Here is a 20428-nt window from a genome sequence, read left to right on the forward strand (position 1 = left end):
TCCCTGTAATTCGTTTTATTTCAATCAGGACAAATTGGCTTCATTACTTTTCTGACATAGAACTGAGAGACAAATATAATGCCCCCAGTAAAGATTGTAGTGTTATATCAGAAGACAAAACTTAACAAGAGCCAAACAACACTGACCGGTATAGACAAATATTTGATACTGTAGGCCTATTGGATTATAGGAAAAATATGCATGGTGTGAATAATGTGACATTTACATGGCGATTTACAGTCTTAATTATTTGTTAGTGTGTGGTTTGGATGAAACGATCCAGGAAGGAGGAATCGATAAGGCATTCATCTTCTGAGAGTCTGAGCTGACAGCGAGCTCGGGAGACACCCAGGCACGCAGCCCAGGGTAGGAGGCGGCCAGACGGAGGGAAACACAGCCCATGTCGGTCTATTAGAGACATTAGCTTTGTTTACACGTTGTGCTAACATGTGAGTTTCATGATCTGATCAATATGATCCGATCAAGGTTTGTCGTGTTTACACATTGTATTAAATGTGACCAGATTCCCTGTATGCAAATTATTTGACAGATATTTTTTCTAAATAATATGAATGCATTTATTTTAAAGACAAAGGTTCTAACTGTCAACAACACTAGAGGATGGTATAATGATTCTTTTAATTGTTTGATCATCCAGATCTGTTTACACTTGATTGATATCAAGACAATGCATGCCTGACTACAATGTGTATTTTAATCATCTACACCAGTCTAAAAATGTGGGCAAGATCAGGACAAAGGGTGCATGTTAGCACCAGGTATAAATGGGACTACAGACAGATTCTCTGGGAGAATGTGACCCAACGGCATCCGGCACCCATCCGACATGCTTTGAACTGTAATTCACACAAGCGACAGCACTTAACTGGCCCTAGTCGGGCCAATTTTAATCAAGCTTTAGGGCAGTAGTAGGGAGTTGAGGGAGTGTTCTCAATTTGTTGCGAGGCCAGTGTTGTAGTCGTTTTTTTCACCTGCAGATGGAATAGCTGCCAGGAGAGGTCACTGTTGATGCGCCAACCTCTTCTCCAACTTCAGTTTCAGCTCTGCAGATATGGCTGAAAGGATGACAAGAGAGTCAAGAAACCAGCATTTAGGGGTTTAAGTTCCCTGAGCAATTACTTCTTATAATCATATTGTAGATGATTGGAACTGTTCTAAATGAAAAGACAACCAAAACGGTTGACCTACTCTGAGCCACAACGTCTAGTGGGACAGAATTTACAGCGAGGCGTCTCAACCTGGCGTCAGGGGTATCTGTAGAGGTGCTGGGGGAGGTACGAGGTGTCGGAACAGGGGGCATCAGTGGTGGCTTCAGGGTCTTCCTCTCAGCTTCTACAACACAAGGGATAATGTTTTCATTGATTGATCAATTCCAAAAGGGAAGATTTAGTGTCACACAAGCAGCTACCCAAAAAAGAAACAAAAAACAATGAAACAAAGTACCATAATACGGGTGGTTCCACGAAACGAGTCCCTTTCGCGTCCCTTTGATATTTTAAGTCGAAATTGTGCACAAACATTGTATATAGTGTTGTACCGAAAGGTTGCTGGATCGAATCCCTGAGCTGACAAGGTAAAAATCTGTCGTGCCTGCCCGAGCAAGGCAGTTAACCCACTGTTCCCGATGACGTGGATGTCGATAAAGGCAGCCCCCCCCGATCCAGGGGGGTTGGGTTAAATGCGGAAGGCACATTTCAGTTGAAGGCATTCAGTTGTACAACTGACTAGGTATCCCCCTTTCCCTTTTATATGTTTTCCTTGTCTTTCTTTTGCTGTTTTTCAGCTTTATTGCCCTCTACTTGAGAGTATAGGTTCCTTATGCTAACACCACATTCCCTGTGTACATGTGGTTTGTTCTAGTAGAAATACATCTATAACGTTCTGTTCTATCCTGTATTTCCATATGATATTACATCTAGTGGCCCTTTTGGGTACTTTAGATTACATCAGGTGTTTGCAATTACCTCTGGCTCGCTGTATGGCTTTATCTGTTCCACTATTGTTTGTGGAGATATGCTCTGATGAAGGTCGACTAACCGTAAGCTCAGCTATAAGTGGCTGAGTCATTGTTACTCCAATAGTTCATGAAATGCCTTTCAGTTTGTTATTGACCGAGGTTGTTAGAGTAGTCGGGGAGAGTGGAAACATTATCTACATGATTCAGCATCCCTACGACAAGGGAAATATAGTATTCTTTCTAACAAAGATACATTACATGACCAAAAGTATGTGGCATCCGGCCAAACCCAGATTCATCCGCTGAACTGCCAGATGGTGAAGCGGGATTCATCACTCCAGAGAACGTATTTCCACTGCTCCAGTGGAAATGAGCTTTACACCAGTCCAGCCGACGCTTGGCATGGTGAATGGGGATCTTAGGCTTGTGTGCGGCTGCTCGGCCATGGAAATCCATTTCATGAAACTCCCGACGAACAGTTCTTGTGCTGACGTTGCTTCCAGAGGCAGTTTGGAACTCAGTAGTGAGTGTTGCAACTGAGAACAGACCATTTTTACGCGCTACGCGCTTCAGCACCTGGCAGTCACATTCTGTGAGCTTGTGTGGCCTACCACTTTGTGGCAGAGCTGTTGTTACTCCAAGACGTTTCCACTTCACAATAACAGCACTTACAGTAAACCGGGGCAGCTCTAGCAGGGCAGAAATTTGACAAACTGACTTGTTGGAAAGGTGTCATCCTATGACGGTGCCATGTTGAAAGTCACTGAGCTCTTCAGTGAGGCCATTCTACTGCCAATGTTTGTCTATGGAGAGTGCATGGCTGTGTGCTCAATTTTATACACCTGTCAGCAACGGGTGTGGCTGAAATAGCCGAATCCACTAATTTGAAAGGGTGTCCACATACTTTTGCATCCATAGGGTATCTACATACAGTGGGGAGAACAAGTATTTGATACACTGCCGATTTTGCAGGTTTTCCTACTTACAAAGCATGTAGAGGTCTGTATTTTTTTTAATCATAGGTACACTTCAACTGTGAGAGACGGAATCTAAAACACAAATCCAGAAAATCGCATTGTAGAAAATCGGTTTGACACTTCAATTTGCTCGACATTCCAATTCCTCAACCCCCCCCCCCCCCCATGGCAAATATTTGGAATATATTAGCCCACACAGCTACAAGGATGCACTTTCATGCTAGGTTTAGGACCTCATATTGTAGGTTATAGAAACCCAATCTAAAGTACAGAACAATCTTAAAATGATATACTTTTGTTTTGATACAAGCATCAAAAAATCTTTGTGAAAATTTGTGAAAATCCGTTTATTGGATCTAACTTGCTTACCACATTTTCCATGTGGTTTCTTCCTTCACAGACTCTCTTCCTAAATATTTGGTCAAATTATCAAATGCATGGTTTCCAAGAAAAAAAAGGAACCCTTTGGCTCAACTCACCCCAATCTCTCCTAAAGTACCAGTAGTCTTAGTCTTAAGATAGCGGGACTCACTTAGCAGACGGAAAGGTGTGGGAGGAGGCTGAAGGGGGTGAGCAGCCTGCACTGCAGTGCCTTCTTCCTTTTCTTGCTCTAGAAAAGCACACAAACAGGAATAGCAACAGAGGGTGAGGAATGAAGTCATACCTGAAGTGTGTTGGAAGATGGAGCGCAGGGGGGACAGAGGAATGAAGTCATACCTGAAGTGTGTTGGAAGATGGAGCGCAGGGGGGACAGAGGAATGATAGTACTCACGGGTGTCATTGAGGTAAAGGATCTCCCCTCTATCTGACTCAGACTCTGGAGTTGGCACGCGCTCTCTTGGACCTGGGATTAAAACACAATATTCCTTTTATGTCCTCTTTCCATTACAACTCATTGAATCTGGTCATTATTAAGGCAAAACATTGATCATTTGAAGCTTGAGAAAGAAGTTGCCAAGTAGATCTAGGATCAGATCCTTTCCCATGGTCTTACATCATATAGTCTAACACCACGCAAATTAACTACCGGTCTTGTCTACCTGTCCAAAAATGTGTGTTAGCGGCCAATTCCTTATTTTAATGAGAGCTATAGTTGTAAAGTTGGTTAGAGATGATACTCTTGATGTAAAGCCAACATGGTGCCATTGTAAAGGTGTGTGTGATTGTTAACAGGGTCAAGGAGGTCCCAGTAAGGGAGGTCTGTATACCTGGTTTGGGAGGGAGGGCAGGGACTGGCACAGGGGGCATGGGAGTACTGGGGGCGCACTGCAGACTCTTCTCTCCACTCTCCTCATTTGCCTGAACAAACGCTGCATAGACAGCGGGTATTAATGTTATGACCAACACGACTGATAAGCCAGAGCCATATTTAACTTAAGATGGACAATTAACAGAAACACAGGGAAAAACTGAGAATTAGAGAGCGAGAGCGAGAGAATAAATGGTAGTAAATGGTGTGTGTGTGCTCTTTCTTACTGATGCTCTCTTCATAGGGTCCTTCCATAATGAAGGGTGTCAGAGCTCCATTAGTCTTCTCCACAAGACAGTTGATGACACCATGCAGTGTGGCACAGGGGATCTACAGGCAGAACCCATATCACTAACAAACTGCATACACCACAGCTGAAAACAGCCTGTCAATATGGCTGCATTCAGACAGGCAGCTCAAATCGGATCTTTTTTTTCCACTAATTGGTATTTTGACCAATAAGATCAGCTCTGAAAAAGATCTGCTGTGAAAAGATCTGATGTGATTAGTCAAAAGACCAATTAGTAGAAAAAATATCAGAATTGGCCGGTATCAGAATCAGTCTGCCTGTGTGAGTGCAGCCTATGCCTTAAAACAGACCGAGTCAACATGATTCATTTAGAGAAACATTTAGTACACACTGTACCAGCAATCAATCAGAGTTAAAATCTCAGAGATCGCCTACAGCAGAACTAAGGCCTTGTCCCGCTCATCACTTCAGAAAGGACCAATAAAGGTAAGATGTATTATCATACTGATTGAGTTGTCTGTAAATCAGGAGAAAACGGGGGCAGGCAAAGACAATCTGTTATGGTTTATTGTCCTGTGAGTACCTGTGGAATATTTCATCAGTCTCCCTTATCACGCCCTCCTTTTGGGTAAACCTGAGGTTCAATGCCTCTCTAGGGTCATAACGAGAATTCACTTTCATAAGTTTAGATTGAGGAAAAGTGCAACATTGTTATTTGTCATAAAGAAAATAACTTTCTTTAAATATAATATTTTGCATTAAAGTATTGTGTGTGGCAGTTGACAAGCATGTGTATTCAGGAAGGAGGAAGCAGGAATCCATTTGAAATACTCACTGGAGTCTCTACATCGAATGTGTATTCTCCATCATGTTTCCTATCCACGCGATAGTGTCTGAATACAGACCTGACCGAAGAGAGATACGTTATCAAGGAGTGGCACATTAATGAATTATAAGTAATAATCAATCTATCTACTGGAATCTGTCACATCAACAAATAAGTATGCACTTCTCTTCACGTGACTCAGCCTGTGTGGCCTATCATGGACTATTAATCAAATGATCATGTGACATGCATTTTCTTTGACTGTACTGCAGATATCATTGTCGGGAATTGAGGGGAAAGGGGGGGGGCATACCCATTGAGGTCTTGTCGAGTGGTGACAGCCAATGAGACTCCGTCCCTGCTGGGCCGCAAGAGCAGGTTCCCACGGTCAGAGTGTCTTTCCAACATAATCTCTGCCTCGATACGAGACACTGGCTGGTAACACCTGCACACAGACCATCCACATATAACACATCTGAACAGAGGAAATCAAAGCCTATACAGAGTTAGGCAAAATCCATTAGTTTAGTGTATGCTTACGCAGGCATGTCCTCAACGAGACTGAGGTTGGCGCTGGATGCTGCAGCAAGGGTACGGGACAGGTTGTTCCGTCTCTCCCGCTCTGTCTCCACTGTCTCCCTCATCATGTGGATCTGGCCAGGCAGCAGGTTGAGTGAGCTGGGTACTGACAGCTGGAGGGAGAGACACACAGGGACTGTTTAATACTGTAATTTAGACCAAAAACCATGAAACACAGCATTTCTGAGACAATATTGGCTGAGCTGTTGTATAATCCTATCAAATTACCCACATATATAATTATACAATGCCAATAAACACTGACATTATACTGTCTGTGAATGCAGAGAGATACAAACAAAGAACTAAGAGGAAGAGAGAGGAGGAAGGAGAGAGAGATGAGGAAGGAGAGAGGAGAGAGAGGAAGGAGAAAGAGATGAGGAGAGAGGAGGAGAGAGAGAGGAGGAAGGAGAAAGAGATGAGAAAGGAGAGAGGAGGAATGAGCGAGGAGGAAAGAGAGAGCGAGGAGGAAAGAGAGAGCGAGGAGGAAGGAGAGAGAGCGAGGAGGAAGGAGAGAGAGCGAGGAGGAAGGAGAGAGAGCGAGGAGGGAGAGAGAGCGAGGAGGAAAGCGAGAGCGAGAGGAGGAAGGAGAGGAGGAGAGAGAGAGGAGAGAGAGAGGAGAGAGAGAGGAGGAGGAAGGAGAGAGGAGAGAGAGAGGAGGGAGGAGAGAGAGAGGAGGGAGGAGAGAGGATGAGAGAGAGAGGAGGAAGGAGAGAGAAGGAGAGAGAGGAGAGAGAGAGGAGGGAGGAGAGAGGATGAGAGAGAGAGGAGGAAGGAGAGAGGAGGAGAGGATGAGAGAGAGAGGAGGAAGGAGAGAGGAGGAGAGAGAGGAGGAGAGAGAGGAGGAGAGAAAGAGGAGAGAGAGGAGGAGAGAAAGAGGAGGAAGGAGAGAGAGGAGAGAGAGAAGGAAGGAGAGAGAGGAGAGAGAGAAGGAAGGAGAGAGGAGAGAGAGAGAGGAGGAAGGAGAGAGGAGGAATGAGCGAGGAGGAAAGAGAGAGGGAGGAGGAAAGAGAAAGAGAAGGAGGAAAGAGAAAGAGAGGGGAGGAAAGAGAGAGAGAGGGGAGGAAAGAGAGAGAGAGGGGAGGAAAGAGCGAGGAGGAAAGAGCGAGGAGGAAAGAGAGAGCGAGGAGGAAGGAGAGAGAGAGAGGAGGAAGGAGAGAGAGAGAGGAGGAAGGAGAGAGAGAGAGGAGGAAGGAGAGAGAGAGAGGAGGAAGGAGAGAGAGAGAGGAGGAAGGAGAGAGATGAGGAAGGGCAGAGAAGGAGAAAGAGAGGAAGGCGAAAGAGAAGAGGAAGGCGAGCGAGGAGAGAGAAAGAGGAGGAAGGAGAAAGAGGAGGAAGGAGAAAGAGGAGGAAGGAGAAAGAGGAGGAAGGAGAAAGAGAGGAGGAAAGAGAGCAAGGAGGAAGGAAAGAGAGCAAGGAGGAAGGAAAGAGAGCAAGGAGGAAGGAAAGAGAGCAAGGAGGAAAGAGAGAGAGATTTATTTATTTATTTTATTTATTTTACCTTTATTTAACCAGGTAGGCAAGTTGAGAACAAGTTCTCATTTACAATTGCGACCTGGCCAAGATAAAGCAAAGCAGTTCGACAGATACAACGACACAGAGTTACACATGGACTAATACAAACATACAGTCAATAATACAGTATAAACAAGTCTATATACAATGTGAGCAAATGAGGTGAGAAGGGAGGTAAAGGCAAAAAAGGCCATGGTGGCAAAGTAAATACAATATAGCAAGTAAAACACTGGAATGGTAGTTTTGCAATGGAAGAATGTGCAAAGTAGAAATAAAAATAATGGGGTGCAAAGGAGCAAAATAAATAAATTAATTAAATACAGTTGGGAAAGAGGTAGTTGTTTGGGCTAAATTATAGGTGGGCTATGTACAGGTGCAGTAATCTGTGAGCTGCTCTGACAGTTGGTGCTTAAAGCTAGTGAGGGAGATAAGTGTTTCCAGTTTCAGAGATTTTTTTTGACAAAACGGATTGCACTGTGATAGACTGCATCCAATTTGTTGAGTAGGGTATTGGAGGCGATTTTGTAAATGACATCGCCAAAGTCGAGGATTGGTAGGATGGTCAGTTTTACAAGGGTATGTTTGGCAGCATGAGTGAAGGATGCTTTGTTGCGAAATAGGAAGCCAATTCTAGATTTAACTTTGGATTGGAGATGTTTGATATGGGTCTGGAAGGAGAGTTTACAGTCTAACCAGACACCTAAGTATTTGTAGTTGTCCACGTAATTCTAAGTCAGAGCCGTCCAGAGTAGTGATGTTGGACAGGCGGGTAGGTGCAGGTAGCGATCGGTTGAAGAGCATGCATTTAGTTTTACTTGTATTTAAGAGCAATTGGAGGCCACGGAAGGAGAGTTGTATGGCATTGAAGTTTGCCTGGAGGGTTGTTAACACAGTGTCCAAAGAAGGGCCGGAAGTATACAGAATGGTGTCGTCTGCGTAGAGGTGGATCAGAGACTCACCAGCAGCAAGAGCGACCTCATTGATGTATACAGAGAAGAGAGTCGGTCCAAGAATTGAACCCTGTGGCACCCCCATAGAGACTGCCAGAGGTCCGGACAGCAGACCCTCCGATTTGACACACTGAACTCTATCAGAGAAGTAGTTGGTGAACCAGGGGAGGCAATCATTTAAGAAACCAAGGCTGTCGAGTCTGCCAATGAGGATGTGGTGATTGAGAGTCGAAAGCCTTGGCCAGATCAATGAATACGGCTGCACAGTAATGTTTCTTATCGATGGCGGTTAAGATATCGTTTAGGACCTTGAGCGTGGCTGAGGTGCACCCATGACCAGCTCTGAAACCAGATTGCATAGCAGAAAAGGTATGGTGAGATTCGAAATGGTCAGTAATCTGTTTGTTGACTTGGCTTTCGAAGACCTTAGAAAGGCATGGTAGGATAGATATAGGTCTGTAGCAGTTTGGGTCAAGAGTGTCCCCCCCTTTGAAGAGGGGGATGACCGCAGCTGCTTTCCAATCTTTGGGAATCTCAGACGACACGAAAGAGAGGTTGAACAGGCTAGTAATAGGGGTGGCAACAATTTCGGCAGATAATTTTAGAAAGAAAGGGTCCAGATTGTCTAGCCCGGCTGATTTGTAGGGGTCCAGATTTTGCAGCTCTTTCAGAACATCAGCTGAATGGATTTGGGAGAAGGAGAAATGGGGAAGGCTTGGGCGAGTTGCTGTTGGGGGTGCAGTGCTGTTGACCGGGGTAGGAGTAGCCAGGTGGAAAGCATGGCCAGCCGTAGAAAAATGCTTATTGAAATTCTCAATTATGGTGGATTTATCAGTGGTGACAGTGTTTCCTATCTTCAGTGCAGTGGGCAGCTGGGAGGAGGTGTTCTTATTCTCCATGGACTTTACAGTGTCCCAGAACTTTTTTGAGTTCGTGTTGCAGGAAGCAAATTTCTGCTTGAAAAAGCTAGCCTTGGCTTTTCTAACTGCCTGTGTATAATGGTTTCTAGCTTCCCTGAACAGCTGCATATCACGGGGGCTGTTCGATGCTAATGCAGAACGCCATAGGATGTTTTTGTGTTGGTTAAGGGCAGTCAGGTCTGGGGAGAACCAAGGGCTATATCTGTTCCTGGTTCTAAATTTCTTGAATAGGGCATGTTTATTTAAGATGGTTAGGAAGGCATTTAAAAAAAATATCCAGGCATCCTCTACTGACGGGATGAGATCAATATCCTTCCAGGATACCCCGGCCAGGTCGATTAGAAAGGCCTGCTCGCTGAAGTGTTTCAGGGAGCGTTTTACAGTGATGAGTGGAGGTCGTTTGACCGCTGACCCATTACGGATGCAGGCAATGAGGCAGTGATCGCTGAGATCTTGGTTGAAGACAGCAGAGGTGTATTTAGAGGGGAAGTTGGTTAGGATGATATCTATGAGGGTGCCCGTGTTTAAGGCTTTGGGGAGGTACCTGGTAGGTTCATTGATAATTTGTGTGAGATTGAGGGCATCAAGCTTAGATTGTAGGATGGCTGGGGTGTTAAGCATGTTCCAGTTTAGGTCGCCTAGCAGCACGAGCTCTGAAGATAGATGGGGGGCAATCAGTTCACATATGGTGTCCAGAGCACAGCTGGGGGCAGAGGGTGGTCTATAGCAGGCGGCAACGGTGAGAGACTTGTTTTTAGAGAGGTGGATTTTTAAAAGTAGAAGTTCACATTTTTTGGGTACAGACCTTGATAGTAGGACAGAACTCTGCAGGCTATCTTTGCAGTAGATTGCAACACCGCCCCCTTTGGCAGTTCTATCTTGTCTGAAAATGTTGTAGTTTGGAATTAAACATTTTGAATTTTTGGTGGTCTTCCTAAGCCAGGATTCAGACACAGCTAGAACATACGGGTTGGCAGAGTGTGCTAAAGCAGTGAATAGAACAAACTTAGGGAGGAGGCTTCTAATGTTAACATGCATGAAACCAAGGATATTACGGTTACAGAAGTCGTCAAAAGAGAGCGCCTGGGGAATAGGAGTGGAGCTAGGCACTGCAGGGCCTGGATTCACCTCTACATCGCCAGAGGAACATAGGAGGAGTAGAATAAGGGTGCGGCTAAAAGCAATAAGAATTGGTCGTCTAGAACGTCTGGAACAGAGAGTAAAAGGAGGTTTCTGGGGGCGATAAAATAGCTTCAAGCTATAATGTACAGACAAAGGTATGGTAGGATGTGACTACAGTGGAGGTAAACCTAGGTATTGAGTGATGAAGAGAGAGATATTGTCTCTAGAAACATTATTGAAACCAGGAGATGTCATTGCATGTGTGGGTGCTGGAACTAATAGGTTGGATAAGGTATAGTGAGCAGGACTAGAGGCTCTACAGTGAAATAAGCCAATAAACACTAACCAGAACAGCAATGGACAAGACATATTGACATTAAGGAGAGGCATGCTTAGTCAAGTGATCAAAAGGGTCCAGTGAGTGGAGAGGTTGGTTGGGGGTCGGCGATTTAGACAGCTAGCCAGGCCATCGGTAGCAAGCTAGCATAGGATGGAGGTCTGTTGTTAGCCACCTCTTGCGTTCCGTCAGTAGATTAGTGGGGTTCCGTGTGGTAGAGGGGATTAATCCAAATCACACAACAACAAAAATAAGAACAATAGATATAGTTATAGAGGCCCAAGAAGAAAACATAATAATAATACAAATAAATAAATTGTCCGATTGTCTATTCAGATAGCAGCCGGTGAGACAGCTAACGGTTAGCAGGCCGCAGATGGGCGTTCAAGGAACGTCGCGACGGAGGAGCCAGCCGGATCTCCTTCGGGTAGATAACGTCGGCAGTCCAGTTGTGAAGGCCCAGTGGGGCTCCGCGTAGGCAGTAAAACGGGTCCGGATAGGTGACCGCAGCCCAGGAGTGATTGATGGAACTCAGGAGTGATTGACGGAGCTGGCTAGCTCCGGAATAATTGATGTTTGCTCCGGAATCGACGAAAGCCGATAGTCACATGGATAGCAGCTAGCTAGCTAGCTAGCTGTGAGATCCGGGTATGAATGTCCAGAGAGCAGTTGAAATCCAGGGACATGGAGAGAAAAATTGGTCCGGTATGTTCCGTTCCGAGCCGTACAAAACTGGCGATAGATTTTCGAGCTAAAGGATAGCTGATGACCACAAACCGTGGTTAGCTGAATACTAACGATTTGCCAGTAAAGAAGCTAACTAGCTTCTGAACTAGCTTCTGGATTAGCTTCTGGCTAGCTCCTGGCTAGTTTCTGGCTAGCTTCTTGGAGTTTCTGGCTAGCTTCTTGGAGGATTACAGATTTGAGGTAAATAATACTTTTTTATAAATATAAATTGGTGAGGCGGGTTGCAGGAGAGTGTTTTGAAGATGAGTTGATGGAAAATAAAAATAAAATGTATGTGAAAAAAGTTGTAAATATATATATATATACAGGACACAACAAGACGAGGACAAAAGACGTCTGAACTGCTATGCCATCTTGGTTAAATAAAGATGAGGAAAGAGAGAGCGCGAGGAGGAAAGAGAGAGCGCGAGGAGGAAAGAGAGAGCGCGAGGAGGAAAGAGAGGAGGAAAGAGAGGATGAAAAAGAGAGCGCGAGGAGGAAAGAGAGAGCGCAAGGAGGAAAGAGAGGATGAAAGAGAGAGCGCGAGGAGGAAAGAGAGAGCGCGAGGAGGAAAGAGAGAGCGCGAGGAGGAAAGAGAGAGCGCGAGGAGGAAAGAGAGAGCGCGAGGAGGAAAGAGAGCGCGCGACGAGGAAAGAGAGCGCGCAAGGAGGAAAGAGAGAGCGCGAGGTGGAAAGAGAGGAGGAAAGAGAGGATGAAAAAGAGAGCGCGAGGAGAAAAAGAGAGCGCGAGGAGGAAAAAGAGAGCGCGAGGAGGAAAGAGAGCGCGCGAGGAGGAAAGAGAGCGCGCGAGGAGGAAAGAGAGCGCGCGAGGAGGAAAGAGAGCGCGCGAGGAGGAAAGAGAGCGCGCGAGGATGAAAGAGAGAGCGCGAGGAGGAAAAAGAGAGCGCGAGGAGGAAAGAGAGCGCGCGAGGAGGAAAGAGAGAGCGCGAGGAGGAAAGAGAGAGCGCGAGGAGGAAAGAGAGCGCGCGAGGAGGAAAGAGAGCGCGCGAGGAGGAAAGAGAGCGCGCGAGGAGGAAAGAGAGAGCGCGAGGAGGAAAGAGAGAGCGCGAGGAGGAAAGAGAGAGCGCGAGGAGGAAAGAGAGGAGGAAAGAGAGGATGAAAAAGAGAGCGCGAGGAGGAAAGAGAGAGCGCGAGGAGGAAAGAGAGGATGAAAGAGAGAGCGCGAGGAGGAAAGAGAGAGCGCGAGGAGGAAAGAGAGAGCGCGAGGAGGAAAGAGAGAGCGCGAGGAGGAAAGAGAGAGCGCGAGGAGGAAAGAGAGCGCGCGACGAGGAAAGAGAGCGCGCAAGGAGGAAAGAGAGAGCGCGAGGTGGAAAGAGAGGAGGAAAGAGAGGATGAAAAAGAGAGCGCGAGGAGAAAAAAAGAGAGCGCGAGGAGGAAAAAGAGAGCGCGAGGAGGAAAGAGAGCGCGCGAGGAGGAAAGAGAGCGCGCGAGGAGGAAAGAGAGAGCGCGAGGAGGAAAGAGAGCGCGCGAGGAGGAAAGAGAGCGCGCGAGGATGAAAGAGAGAGCGCGAGGAGGAAAAAGAGAGCGCGAGGAGGAAAGAGAGCGCGCGAGGAGGAAAGAGAGAGCGCGAGGAGGAAAGAGAGAGCGCGAGGAGGAAAGAGAGCGCGCGAGGAGGAAAGAGAGCGCGCGAGGAGGAAAGAGAGCGCGCGAGGAGGAAAGAGAGAGCGCGAGGAGGAAAGAGAGAGCGCGAGGAGGAAAGAGAGAGCGCGAGGAGGAAAGAGAGAGCGCGAGGAGGAAAGAGAGAGCGCGAGGAGGAAAGAGAGAGCGCGAGGAGGAAAGAGAGAGCGCGAGGAGGAAAGAGAGAGCGCGAGGAGGAAAGAGAGCGCGAGGAGGAAAGAGAGCGTGAGGAGGAGGAGGAAAGAGAGGAGGAAGGAAGGAGAGATGAGGAAGGAGAAGAGGAAAGAGAAGATGAAAAAGAGAGAGCGAGGAGGAAGGAGAAAGAGCGAGAGGAGGAAGAGAAATAGAGAGAGGAGGAAGGAGGAAGGAGAGAGAGAGAGGTCACGCTTAAAAAGGTATTATCGTAATCACTGCCAGGAAAAGGAAAAGTCCCTTTGTGATACCATAATTCGCTTTTGATATCATTGTTTGTTGTTCACCAGGGCAATCAGAGCAGAGATAAAGGTATTATTCTCAGTTTACTGACCAGGTATTAGCAGGAAAAAAGATCATACTGAAAATATGCGGTATGGTTGTGAATGAACTGTATCCTGATTCACTAACCTCAACTACACAATAGATGAAACCTTTCCATAGTTCTCGAGCCTCTAAACTTGGGGCCTGTAGAGAGAGGGAGGGAGGGAGTCAAACCATTAAACACAATAAAGTTGCATAAAGACGATGAAAACGGTCCCCTATGTCCTTACAGTGATTTGGATCTCTTCGTCCTTCATGTACAGGAGGAATCCTGCTGCGTCCAGGTTTCTGTCTCCACTGCAGTCATCTGTCAAGGACATGACGTCACTGAGATCCAGTTTCTCAACATACTATTAAAAACACACACACAAGTAGGTGAAATATTGGATTGTCCCCAACTGCAATACATTCACCACTGTTCTTTTTTCTATTTAATGTACCACTGTCCCATCATAGCCCCCTCCTCTTGCCCATTACATTCAGATAACTCACATCGTTGTCTTTAGTGTTGTTGAAGAAGAAAAGAGTGTTCCCACACAAGCATGTCCATAGTCTCCGAGATGCCTGGACAGACAGACAGATTTAAGACTTGTTGGCAAAGAGATGGTGAAAGATACCCAAGACAATGACAATTGACAAGAATTTCTGATTCAGATAACCTTTAACTCATTATCCATAGTTCATGTCATACCGTTGTGTAACAGCTGGACTACTGACATTATAAAGAGTGTTGACAGTAATCATTGGAGCTGACTGAACTGGTTTGCTAGTTCTAATCAGTTACGGAAATCACAGTATGTTTCTTAGTAAGGAAAATGTGCATCATTTGAGCCATCAGTCTATACTCTCTTGACACAAAAATTTAAATTATACATGCACTTGATTTTTCCTACTAGCACTGACTTTGCTGATAACTACTTTTGAGGGGAAATGTACTTGCTACGACTGATGTGTGGTCGTCTCACCTAACTATATTAAGATGAATGCACTAATTGGAAGTGGCTCTGGATAAGAGCGTACGCTATATGGCTCGAAGGTAAATGTAATGGAGGTAGGCAGGTGGCTTTCAGCACAAAGTGACACATTCGATTATTTTTGAGAATTGATCGCCCAGTGTAATTTATGCAAATCCTGTTGAACTGACTGACTCATGTCAGTTCGGGGACTAGTAACCGGAAGGTTGCAAGTTCAAACCCCCGAGCAGACAAGGTACAAATCTGTCGTTCTGCCCCTGAACAGGCAGTTAAACCCACTGTTCCTAGGCCGTCATTGAAAATAAGAATTTGTTCTTAACTGACTTGCCTAGTAAAATAAATAAAAAATGTAAAAGTCTAGTTCCCATCAAGCCTACATTTGTGACAGTTTTATCCTGCAACTAAAAAGTACAAACTGGGAAAGATTTGGTGAAGTGTAAATGAAACGGTGGTAAATGACATATTTGTCTTTCAGCTTCTTCTGTTGATAAAACAACCGTATACTATCACGCGATGCCAATGACCCAGAGCAGAGCCCCAACACTGTCAACTCATGTCTGCAAAGAGAAGAATAAAGGTTGGTCAATATCTCAATCTAATCTGTCACAACAGCCTGGTCTTATCTTAAAGATGTTCTCCGGTGATTTTTGAACTTTTTCTGTTGAAAAAACTAAATCCGAAGTCTATGTTATGGTGTGCATTTTCCTGGCATGGTTTAGGTCTACTTGTAGAATCTATACCAAGGCGCATTGAAGCTGTTCTGGCAGCTTATGGCCCAACACCTTTTTAAGACATTACTATTTTGGCAGATACTTGTATGTGCTTGTGATAAAACTTAATCCACAGTTATTTTTTTATAAACTATTTATCCTCTGTGGCTAAATTATGCTCTCTGCTGTATTGTGAACATTGAGAGCGGGCTCCTGTGGTTGGTATTTGTATGTTTTTTGCCTCTTGGACCCCAGCCCAACTCACACAATTGACCAGTCACATTTATTTATTATGCTAATGATTTAAATGTTGTATTTATAAGTTACTCAATCAAGACAGGCCCCCCAGTTCCCCATGTGGGCCCCCTACCTCCTCTCCTCCCCCCCATCTGATGATTAGTAGAGCAGCAGTATATAAATGACTAACCTGTACCCCCGCACATTGACTCGGTACAGGTACCCACTGTACATAGCCTCGTTATTGTTATTGTGTTACTTTTTAAAATATATTTATTTTATTTATTTTGTAAATATTTTCTCACATCTATTTTCTTAAAACTACATTGTTGGTTAAGGGCTTTCTAAGTAAGCATGTCACGGGAAGGTCTACACCGGTTATATTCGGCGCATGTGATGAATAAAATTAGATTTGATTCAGGTTTTTTTTTATTAAAAAATATATATACAAAAGTATGTGGACACGCCTTCAAATTAGTGAAATTGGCTATTTCAGCCACACCTGTTGCAGACAGGTGTATAAAATCGAGCACACAGCTATGCAATCTCCATAGACAAACATTGTCAGTAGAATGGCCTCACTGAAAAGCTCAGTGACTTTCAACATGGCACCATCATAAGATGCCACCTTTCCAACAAGTCAGATGAGATATGGCTTTTTCTTTGCAACTCTGCCTAGAAGGCCAGCATCCCGGAGTTGCCTCTTCACTGTTGACGTTGAGACTGGTGTTTTGCGGGTACTATTTCATGAAGCTGCCAGTTGAGGACTTGTGAGGTGTCCGTTTCTCAAACTAGACACTGATGTACTTGTCCTCTTGCTCAGTTGTGCACCGGGGCCACCCACTCCTCTTTTTATTGTGGTTAGGGCCAGTTTGCGCTGTTTTGTGAAGGGAGTCGTACACAGCGTTGTACGAGATCTTCAGTTTCTTGGCTATTTTTTCTAGCATAGAATAGCCTTCATTTCTCAGAACAAGAATAGACTGACGAGTTTCAAAAGAAAAAGTCTGGTTCTGGGCATGTTGAACCTGTAATCGAACCCACAAATGCTGATGCTCCAGATACTCAACTAGTCTAAAGAAGGCCAGTTGTATTGCTTCTTTAATCAGGACAACAGTTTTCAGCTGTGCTAACATAATTGCAAAAGGGTTTTCTAATGATCACTTAGCCTTTTAAAATGATAAACTTGGATTAGCCAACACAACGTGGCATTGGAACACAGGAGTGATGGTTGCTGATAATGGGCCTCTGTACGCCTATGTAGATATTCCATTAAAAAAATTACCTGTTTCCAGCTACAATAGTAATTTACAACATTAACAATGTCTACACTGTATTTCTGATCAATTTGGTGTTATTTTAATGGGCAAAAAAAATGTGCTTTTCTTCCAAAAACAAGGACATTTCTAAGTGACCCCAAGCTTTTGAATGGTAGTGTAAATCAAATCAAATTTTATTGGTCACATTCACATGGTTAGCAGATGTTAATGCGAGTGTAGCGAAATGCTTGTGCTTCTAGTTCTGACCGTGCAGTAATATCTAACAAGAAAACTAACAATTTCACAACTACCTAATACACACAAGTGTAAAGGAATGTAAAGGAATATGTACATATAAATATATGGATGACCGATGGCCGAACGGCATAGTCAAGCCTTATATACACTGCTCAAAAAAATAAAGGGAACACTTAAACAACACAATGTAACTCCAAGTCAATCACACTTCTGTGAAATCAAACTGTCCACTTAGGAAGCAACACAGATTGACAATAAATTCCACATGCTGTTGTGCAAATGGAATAGACAACAGGTGGAAATTATAGGCAATTAGCAAGACACCCCCAATAAAGGAGTGGTTCTGCAGGTGGGGACCACAGACCACTTCTCAGTTCCTATGCTTCCTGGCTGATGTTTTGGTCACTTTTGAATGCTGGCGGTGCTTTCACTCTAGTGGTAGCATGAGACGGAGTCTACATCCCACAAGAAGCCACTTCTCTCAAGGAAAAACAGACTGATATTCTGCAAAAGGTACAGGGATTGGACTGCTGAGGACTGGGGTAAAGTCATTTTCTTTGACAAATCCCCTTTTAGATTGTTTGGGGCATCCGGAAAAAAGACAAGGTGAGCGCTACCATCAGTCCTGTGTCATGCCAACAGTAAAGCATCCTGAGACCATTCATGTGTGGGGTTGCTTCTCAGCCAAGGGATTGGGCTCACTCACAATTTTGCCTAAGAACACAGCCATGAATAAAGAATGGTACCAACACATCCTCTGAGAGCAACTTCTCCCAACCATCCAGGAGCAGTTTGGTGATGAACAATGCCTTTTCCAGCATGATGGAGCACCTTGCCATAAGGCAAAAGTGATAACTAAGTGGCTCGGGAACAAAACATTGATATTCTGGGTCCATGACCAGGAAACTCTCCAGACCTTAATCCCATTGAGAACTTGTGGTCAATCCTCAAGAGGCGGGTGGACAAACAAAAACCCACAAATTCTGACAAACTCCAAGCATTGATTATGCAAGAATGGGCTGCCGTCAGTCAGGATGTGGCCCAGAAGTTAATTGACAGCATGCCAGGGTGGATTGCAGAGGTCTTGAAAAAGAAGGGCCAACACTGCAAATATTGACTCTTTGCATCAACTTCATGTAATTGTCAATAAAAGCCTTTGACACTTATGAAATGCTTGTAATTATACGTCAGTATTCCATAGTAACATCTGACAAAAATATCTAAAGACACTGAAGCAGCAAACTTTGTGAAAATTAATATGTGTGTCATCCTCAAAACTTTTGGCCACGACTGTAGTCTGGCCCAGGGGTGTGAAGGTGAATGCAAAGGCACTAGATTAACGAACCACCCTTGTTGTCTCTGCCTGGCCGTTTCCCTTCTCTCCACCGAGATTCTCTGCCTCTCATCCTATTACGGGGGCTGAGTCACTAGCTTACTTGTGCTCTTCCATCCCGTCCCTAGGAGGGGTGCGTCACTTGAGCCACTGATGTGATCTAGCTGTCCGGGTTTGGCATCCCTCTCGGGTTTGTGCCGTGGGGGAGATCTTCGTGGGCTATACTCAGCCTTGTCTCAGGGTAGTAAATTGGTGGTTTGAAGATATCCCTCTAGTTGGTATGGGAGCTGTGCTTTGGCAAAGTTGGTGGGGTTATATCTTGCCTGGTTGGCCCTGTCCGGGGGTATCGTCAGACGGGGTCACAGTGTCTCACGACCCCTCCTGTCTCAGCCACTAGTATTTATGCTGCAATAGTTTGTGTCGGGGGGCTAGGGTCAGTCTTATGTCTGGAGTATTTCTCCTATCTTATTCGTTGTCCTGTGTGAATTTAAGTATGCTCCCTCTAATTCTCTCTCTCTCCCTCCCCTCCCAGAGGACATGAGCCCTGGGACCATTGCTCAGGACTACCTGCCCTGATGACTCCTTGCTGTCCCCAGTCCACCTGGTCATGCTGCTGCTCCAGTTTCAACTGTTCTGCCTGCGGCTATGGAACCCTGACCTGTTCACCGGACGTGCTACCTTGTCCTGGACCTGCTGTTTTCAACTCTATCTACCGCACCTACTGTCTCTAACTCTGAATGCTCTTCTATGAAAAGCCAAATGACATTTACTCCTGAGGTGCTGACCTGTTGCACCCTCTACAGCCACTGTGATTATTATTATTTGATCCTGCAGGTCATCTATGAATGTTTGAACATCTTTGCCATGTACTGTTATAATCTCAACCCACACAGCCAGAAGAGGACTGGCCACCCCTCATTCTGAGAGTCTGATTCTCCAGGTTTCTTCCTAGGTTCCTGCCTTTCTAGGGAGTTTTTCCTAGCCATCGTGCTTCTACATCTGCATTGCTTGCTGTTTGGGGTTTTAGGCTGGGTTTCTGTATAGCAATTTGTGATTTTTTTTTATTATTTTATTATAATTTTGTATACAACCATGCTCTCAATTTTCAAAATACACCAGAGAGCATAATTTAGCCACAGAGGGTCAATAGTTTATAAAAAAAAATGTGGATTAAGTTTTATGAAGCACATACAGGTATCTACCAAAATGAAGGAAACACCAACATAAAAAGTGTCTTAAAAGGGTGTTTAGCCACCACAAGCTGCCAGAACAGCTTCAATCCACTTTTGCAAATATTCTTACAAGTGGACCTAAACCATGCCAGGAAAATGCACCCCACACCATAACATGTACTTTATATTCTTGTTTACTCAGTGTTTCCTTTATTTTGGCAGTTACCGGTATGCCTACAGTCAGAAAGACCGTTGTGTGGGCAGCATGCGCGCCATGATCCGTACACTAGCAAAGTATGCCAGTCCTACCATATGTGGAATATATTTCTATTGCTGGTTGCAGCTGTCAGTTTGTCTTTTGGAGATTTCAAAATACAATACTGTGAAAAATGTAGGTTGAAAAGCACATGCCTAACTGCTGAAAAGAGAAGACTAATCTGCCTGTAGAAACAACAAAAAAATCTTCATCAACCTCCAATTTGAAGCTAACCGCAGCACTGTTTTTCAAAGTAGCTCATCTTGAGATAGTCTATTATCACGATGAGCACATCGACCATTCCTGTGAGTAGCCTATGGCCTCATATTCATCATTAGGCTAGTCACAGTGTGCCAAATCCGGCCTATATATCACGGAGTATGAACTAAACGGGTATAGAGCAAACAACGCAATTAGTGATTTTACCCACACACCGCTACTGACAACAAACATAGACGAAATGTATCTATCACAAAATCCTTATACCGTGTCGTTGAATAATCTCTTCTCCAGGTATCCTTCGTAGTAGCAGTGTGCAAAATGGTTGCTCCGTCGTCTGGCTCGCTTGGGGGTCGCCATCAGTGTCGTGCACGGACGCAGAGTTTACGCACGGGGACAATAGTTCCCTGCTCTCCTGGTTAAGTGATTTG

At 44.9% G+C, this 20428-nt stretch overlaps 1 protein-coding gene across 1 annotated transcript; it reads right to left on the reverse strand.

Moving 5' to 3' along the window:
• Positions 1-9: 9 nt before the first annotated feature.
• On the reverse strand, positions 10-20403 carry LOC139406560 (signal-transducing adaptor protein 1-like). The gene is made up of 13 exons (XM_071149274.1): positions 20265-20403; positions 14075-14146; positions 13813-13932; positions 13670-13726; positions 5821-5972; positions 5594-5725; positions 5290-5359; positions 4432-4534; positions 4164-4265; positions 3728-3799; positions 3488-3565; positions 1210-1353; positions 10-1076 (listed from the first exon to the last, which is right to left on the reverse strand). The coding sequence occupies exons 1-13, from the start codon at positions 20355-20357 to the stop codon at positions 1021-1023; spliced, it is 1251 nt and encodes a 416-aa protein (XP_071005375.1). The 5' UTR covers positions 20358-20403; the 3' UTR covers positions 10-1020.
• Between the last annotated feature and the right edge of the window lie 25 nt (positions 20404-20428).

This window comes from Oncorhynchus clarkii, chromosome 4 (genome assembly GCF_045791955.1).
Source record: "Oncorhynchus clarkii lewisi isolate Uvic-CL-2024 chromosome 4, UVic_Ocla_1.0, whole genome shotgun sequence".
Lineage (NCBI taxonomy): Eukaryota > Metazoa > Chordata > Actinopteri > Salmoniformes > Salmonidae > Oncorhynchus > Oncorhynchus clarkii.

Excerpts from the sequence above, each read along its gene's own strand:
- LOC139406560 (XM_071149274.1), bottom strand. The coding sequence starts at position 20,357 with ATGGCGACCCCCAAGCGAGCCAGACGACGGAGCAACCATTTTGCACAC. Across the intron at positions 13,727-13,812 it reads ACGAAGAGATCCAAATCACT|GCCCCAAGTTTAGAGGCTCG; the intron begins GTAAGGACATAG and ends CTCTCTCTACAG. Across the intron at positions 1,354-3,487 it reads CACACCTTTCCGTCTGCTAA|AAGCTGAGAGGAAGACCCTG; the intron begins GTGAGTCCCGCT and ends CTTGTGTTGTAG.